The sequence below is a fragment of the Artibeus jamaicensis genome, unplaced genomic scaffold (genome assembly GCF_021234435.1).
Source record: "Artibeus jamaicensis isolate MK-2021 breed Jamaican fruit bat unplaced genomic scaffold, CSHL_Jam_final contig_1445, whole genome shotgun sequence".
NCBI classification, from domain to species: domain Eukaryota; kingdom Metazoa; phylum Chordata; class Mammalia; order Chiroptera; family Phyllostomidae; genus Artibeus; species Artibeus jamaicensis.
The window spans coordinates 8481-15322 of record NW_026521287.1 but is presented as its reverse complement, the minus strand read 5'-3'; the positions used below and the strand labels follow the sequence as shown (position 1 = coordinate 15322).

At 42.2% G+C, this 6842-nt stretch overlaps 1 protein-coding gene across 1 annotated transcript; it reads right to left on the bottom strand.

The window, feature by feature from the left end:
• Positions 1-23: 23 nt before the first annotated feature.
• LOC128627863 (serpin B6-like) lies at positions 24-6454 on the bottom strand (the record flags this gene model as incomplete). The annotated part of the gene is made up of 4 exons (XM_053668165.1): positions 24-559; positions 780-935; positions 1899-2041; positions 6297-6454. Coding segments are annotated over 4 exons (862 nt in total), but the record flags the coding sequence as incomplete, so codon positions are not given.
• Between the last annotated feature and the right edge of the window lie 388 nt (positions 6455-6842).

Below are 6842 nucleotides of genomic sequence, written 5' to 3'. Positions count from 1 at the left end.
ACACAGAGATCTAAACATGCAACTTCAAATTCAGGCCCTTTATTTTTGGATTGTTATCAAGGTCACTTTGGGTGCAGGTACATTGTAAAGTGTCAGAGGAAAAGTGGGTCAATAGGAGAAAGGAGTAGAGCTACAGGCAGTGCTGACCATTTCCTTAAGGGGAGGAGAATCGGCCACAGAACAGAATACTGTTGGTTTTGCTGTGCTGAATAAAGAAAAGGAAGGGGTGGTCAGCACAGAAACTGGGGGTGATTATAAAACATGCACACTTTAGCAAGGCAGCAGTGGCAGCTGCAGCCTCCGTGCCTTCCTCGTTGACCTCCACAAAGGACTTGTGCACGACCTTGGACAGAATCAGGTCTCTCCCAGATGACATTCCAGAAAAGTCTGCTGTGGCTGGCTCAAAGGCATCAGTCATGCCCAGAGAGCGAAGTACATCCTCCATGTCGTAATTCTCCTCCAGTTTAAATCTAGGCAGGGACACATCCACCTCTTCTTCATCCATCATATCTGGCCTGGTCCATTGCATGAATTTCTCATAAGTAAGGTTTTTTTCCACCTAGAAGGGGAGGGTTGAAGATTTTATGATCTACAACAGTGCTGCCCAAGAGAACCTATGCTATGAAGTGAGTGCTCTATGCTGTGCAGTACGAGAGGGCAGTAAGGGGAAGTTACACTACTTTAGAAATATCACTGGGAAATGTGGAGAAATGCTAAGCAGAAGTGCAAGTGTAATCTCCTTGCCAATGACAGCACCATTGTTCCTTAGCACTCATTACCGTTTCCAGATTGACGTTTTCATCCGGAAGCAGGATGATCATATTCAGCTCTTTGCCCACATAAGGCAGCACCAGAATTTTGGTGGATATTTCTCCTATGTAAGTCATATTAAAGGTAGCTCTCTTACACATCATTTGCACAGGCTTCTCCTCATTCTATTTAAAAAAATGAAAAGAATAAACAGTAAGTTGAAATAAGACCCAGTTTATGTACTGAATGAACCAGCAATGCTGGCTACTCTAGGCCCCTAGAAATACTTTCTTGGCTTCCACAACCCATCAGCCCCCACCTTGCTGGTGTGAATTCACTCCCTCAACCTCTGGTCACTCTGGTAACCAGGGCTCACTCCCTACACTGTATCTGCCTTGGTGAAATTATTCAGTCTTGTGACTTTAAGTAGCATTCCCAAATTTACGCTTCTAGCTGGGACCTGTCCCCTGTACTCAATAGTCACATATTATACGGCCTACATGACACCTGCATTTGGACATAAAAGAAAACTCCAATGCCACTTGTCACACTGGCCTCCTCATATCACTTCCAAGTCTGCTCCATCCACAATTTCCCCATCTCAGTGGATGCCTATGCCACTCGTCCTATTGTCAAAATCCCTGGCATATTTCTGACTCCTGTCACTCACAATTCACATCACAATTATTCACAAATCATCCTGGCTCACATTTAAAATATTACAACAATCTGACTTGCTCTTTCTACCTGCACTGCTATCAGCCTAGGCCTGGTCACTGGGATGACCTCCTAAAAGATGCCTAAGTGTCCTTCCCCCTTCTGACTTGCTCACCCAGTGGCCAGAGGGATCTGGTAAATCCCATACTAAGTCAGACCACATCACTCTTTGACTAAACACCTTTCTGTGGCTCCCCCTCCACTCCAAGGGAGTGAAAACTCAAGTTCTAAAAGCACCTGGTAATTGTGACAAGAGCTCGGTCCCCTACATGCTCTGTTCCCATTTCCCTTCATCTGTTAGAGCCACAGGAGCCCCCTGATGGTGCTGCAGGCAAACCAGGCCCCCAAACTCATCCCCAAGACTGAGAGCACACGCCCTTGAACACAGGGACTGATTCTAACAATCTCCATTGTTATTACAAAATTTTCACCTTGCTGATTTTAAATGACTTTTCCATGGTGTGTTCTTTGTTAAACTGAGTATCCCAGTTTCCTTTGAAGTAGATGGCATTCACAAGAACCAGATGAGTATCTGGTTTAACTGAATTTGGAGACAGCAACTCTGTAATTTTACCTGAAAAGAAGAATTAAACAACCAGTGAGCTCAGAGTGTTCTGAGGTACGCTTCAGGAATAATATTCAGATTGTGCCATCTCCTTGCAAAAACAAGTACTCAGATAAAGGAGTTCATGGTTCCCCACATATCACCATGTAAAGGGATACTTTAAAAACACCACCACATAAATAAAACATGGAAAATTAACAAAGTAATATATGCAGGATGAATTCCTCACAAGTGAGATAGGAATGCCTAGTGCCTAAAGAAAGGTCCAAGTTTGTAGCAAGTGTAAAGAACAGTTTAAAGGAAGAATCATCATGAGGGGAGGGTGCAGTGAGCATTCTGCATAGGGTGCTGCAGGGTACGAGCCATGCTGCACAGGAAGACAGCCTGAGACCTGTATCCAAGTGCATCTTTGTACTATTTGTGAAAAGAAGAATTGGGTTAACATTAGCAACAACAAAAATCGAAATGTGGGACTTCCACCAAGATGGAGGTGTAGGTGGACCCACCTTGCTTTCGTGCACCACCAAATCTAAGAACAACTATTTTTAACAATGATAAACACAACCAGACCACACAGAAAATCGACAATACGGAGTCCAAAAAAAAGGATGAAATGCTCGGCTAAACAGGTTAACGAGACCCAGAGCCGATAATTCTAAGTGATGAGGAAATAGCCAAACTTTCAGATGCACAGTTCAAAACACTGCTGATCAAGATCCTCACAGAACTGGTTGATTTTAGTCACAAATTAGAGAAACATATGAAAGCTAAACTAATTAAAATGAATGGTAACGCAAAGGACACCAATAGTAATGGAAAGGAGTCTGGACTCAAGTCAATGGAGTGGACCAGAAGAAAGCAAATATTGGCCAAACAGAAAAGAATGAAGAAACAAGAATTCAAAAAAATGAGGAGAGGCTTAGGAACCTCCAGGATATCTTTAAACGTTCCAACATTCGAATTATAGGGGTACCAGAAGGGGAAGAGTCAAGAGTGGAAACCTTATTTGAACAAATAATGAAGGAGAACTTCCCCATTCTGGCAGAGGAAATAGACTTCCAGGAAATCCAGGAAGCTCAGAGAGTCCCAAAGAAGTTGGATCCAAGAAGAAACACACCAAGGCACATCATCATTACATTAGCCAAGATTTTTTTTTAATTTTTTTATTGATTATGCTGTTACAGTTGTTCTATTCCCCCTTTCATTCCCCTCCACCCTACCCCCCCATCCCCACCATTACCCCCCCTTTAGTTTATGACCATGTGTCTCAGGTCCTTTAGATTCTATATTTCCCATGCTATTCTTGCCCCCCATCTATTTTCTATCCACTGTCTATGCTACTTATTTTCTGTACCTTCTCCCCACTTCTCCTCCTCCCACTCCCCTGTTGCTAACCCTCCTTGAGATCTTCATTTCTATGTTTCCACTCCTGATCTAGCTGTCCTTTTAGTTCACTTTTGTTTTAGGTGTGGTTGTTAGTAACTGTGAGTTTGTTGTCCTTTCACTGTTCATGTTTCTTTAACTTCTTTTCCTTAGATAAATCCCTTTAACATTTCATATAATAAGGGCTTGGTGATGATGAACTCCTTGAATTTGATCTTATCTGAGAAGCACTTTATCTGTCCTTCCATTCTAAATGAAAGCTTTGCTGGATAGAGCAATCTTGGTTGTAGGTCTTTGGATTTCATGACTTGGAATACCTCTTTCCAGCCCCTTCTTGCCTGTAAGGTCTCTTTTGAGAAATCAGCTGACAGTCTGATGGGAATTCCTTTGTAGGTGACTGTCTCCTTACCTCTTGCTGCTTCTAGGATTCTCTCCTTCATTTTAATTTTGGATAATGTAATGATGATGTGCCTTGGTGTGTTCCTTCTTGGGTCCAACTTCTTAGGGACTCTCTGAGCTTCCTGGGTTTCCTGGAAGTCTATTTCCTTTGCCAGATTGGGGAAATTCTCCTTTATTATTTGTTCAAATAAGATTTCCACTGGTGGCTATGCCTTTTCCCCTTCTGGTACCCCTATAACTCAGATGTTGAAGTGTTTAAAGATGTCCTGGAGGTTCCTAAGACTCTCCTCATTTCTTTGAATTTTTGCTTCTTGACTCTTTTCTGTTTGGCCATTATTTGCTTTCTTCTGGTCCACTCCATTGATTGGAGTCCCAGTTTCCTTTTCATTGCTATTGGTGTCCTGTGCAATTCCATTCATTTCAATTAGTTTCGCCTTCATATATTTGTCTAATTTGTGCCTATAATCAACCAGTTCTGTGAGGATCCTGATCACCAGTGTTTTAAACTGTGCATCTGAGAGTTTTGCTATTTCTTCATCACTTAGATTTATAGGCTCTGGGGCTTTGAGATCTTCTTGCATCATTTTTGGTCTGTTCGCACCCTTTAAGTGTGAGAAGTGACGCCTTGGACTCCCAGGTCGCTGGGTTGTGACGCTGTATGTGGGGGCGTTGTCAGAGCGGGGAAATGGCACCCCCCTCTGCTGTTTCTCACAGCTGGGTGAGGAGCAGCGCCTTAGGTGGTTCACCTGGGCCGGGCCACTCAGAGTTGCTGGGTTATGATGCTGTATGTGGAGGTGGGGTCAGAGCAGGGAAATGGCGGTGCTCTCCCTGCCGCTTGCTGCGGGGACCCGCCGGGCCCCGGTCCAACTGCCCACTCCCTTACCTGTTCACCCGTGCACTAATGCTCCACCACAGTCAATTTGCAGCCCTGCTCCCCCGCTGTCTCTCCCGCGGTCGTTCGCCTGGTCACTTGCTCGGTAGCTCACTAGGTCCACCCCTGTGCCTGGATTCCACGCGCTTGGATTCTGCCCGCCTGACTCTGTCTGACCAAGTCCTCCTGTGCAACCCTGCTCCACCAGCCGCTGGTTTCGCCCCTTACCAGTCAGGCTGAAGAATTTGTTGTTAACGGACTTCTGAAAAGTTCAATTTTCCGTGTTCTGGCTATGTTTTCTATTGTTATATTTGGTTGTCTCTAAACTTGGTTGTGTGAGAAGGCACGGCATATCCACCTATGCCTCCATCTTGGCGAAAGTCTCTACATTAGCCAAGAGTAAAATGAAGGAGAGAATCCTAGAAGCAGCAAGAGATAAGGGGACAGTCACCTACAAAGGAGTTCCCATCAGACTGTCAGCTGATTTCTCAAAAGAGACTTTACAGGCAAGAAGGGGCTAGAAAGAAGTATTCCAAGTCATGAAAACCAAAGACCTACAACCAAGATTGCTGTATCCAGCAAAGTTTTCATTTAGAATGGAAGGGCAGATAAAGTGCTTTTCACATAAGACCAAATTCAAGGAGTTCATCATCACCAAGCCCTTATTATATGAAATGTTAAAGGGACTTATCTAAGAAAAAGAAGATAAAAAAGTTGAACAGTCAAACGACAGCAAACTCACAGTTATCAACAACCACACCTAAAACAAAAGCAAATTAAGAGGACAGCTGGATCAGGAGTGAATCATAGAAATGAAGATCACGTGGAGGATTAGCAACAGGGGGAGTGGAAGAAGGAGAAGGGGGGGAGAAGGTACAGAAAATAAGTAGCATACACAGTATATAGAAAATAGATAGGGGGAGGGTAAGAATAGTAGGGGGAAATACAGAATCTAAAGAATTTGAGACATGTGTTCATGAACTAAAAAGGGGAAATGGTGGGGGGAGGGGCATGCAGGGTGGAGGAGGGGAACAGAACAAATGTAATGGCATAATCAATAAAAAGGGTAAAATTTTTAAAAATCTGAAATATGCTAATAAAGTATTTAGAAAAAAATCGATATGTGGATTATTCTGGAAGAGGCATACTGGATATGTAGAGAAATCACATTTATTTTAATAAGAGCAGGAAAATGCTAGAGAATTTAATCATAAATTGTCAGTGAAGTTTAAAGCTTTACTGTTTTTCTATATTTTTTTAATTTATGGATCAAGACGGGGAGAGTAGGGGCGAGAAGGAGGAGGAGAAGCTTGGGAGAGGGAGCAAAGGGGGGGCAGGAGAGAAGTTTTGTTTGGGAGATAGACAGACACTGATTTGTTCTTCCACTTACACATTCATTGGTTCATTCTTGTATGTGCCCTGACTGGGATAAAACACCCCAAAAAACTTTGGCATCTCAGGATGATATTCACCAACTATTCTATCGGGCCAGGGCAGTTTACAGTTATTTTGAGAAAAACAATTACTCATTTACATTTCATGTTCCTATGAAGAAACTGACAGTCAAACTTATTAAAATACTATTAAAATAGAATAACAGTATATTTTCACCTTCTGTCTTCTTTGCTACCCAGGAGTTTATGTGTGTCCTGGCCTCCTCTGCAGCCTTGAGGAAGTCGAGCTCTTCCATCTCTGCGTGGTAGAATTTGTGGCAGGAATCTTTGAAAGACTGGGGGAGACAGCAACACAACAGCACGGTCAAAAAATCTCTTCAGCTGTTTCACCTATTCCTGCAACATTCGCCCATCTGGTGATCATTACTTTGTTATCTTTTCTGTATGTTTATTTTTGTTTCATTTGTTCATTTATTTTTTTCTTTAGATTCTACAAATAAGTGAAATCATAGTACCATATTTTGCAGCATATAATGTGCATCTTTTTCCCTAAAATTTTGAGGGAAAAATAAGGATGGGAATTATACATGGGTAATACTAATTCTGTATCTAGATAAATGTTTTAAATTATTTTATTTATGGTTATGCCTTAAAAGTATAACTCTCGCTGTAAAACTACTTTTTACATGAAATTTCTCATACCATAATATATTGGAAAATAAAGGAATTATAAAATTCCTTTATAATACCAAAAACATGGATC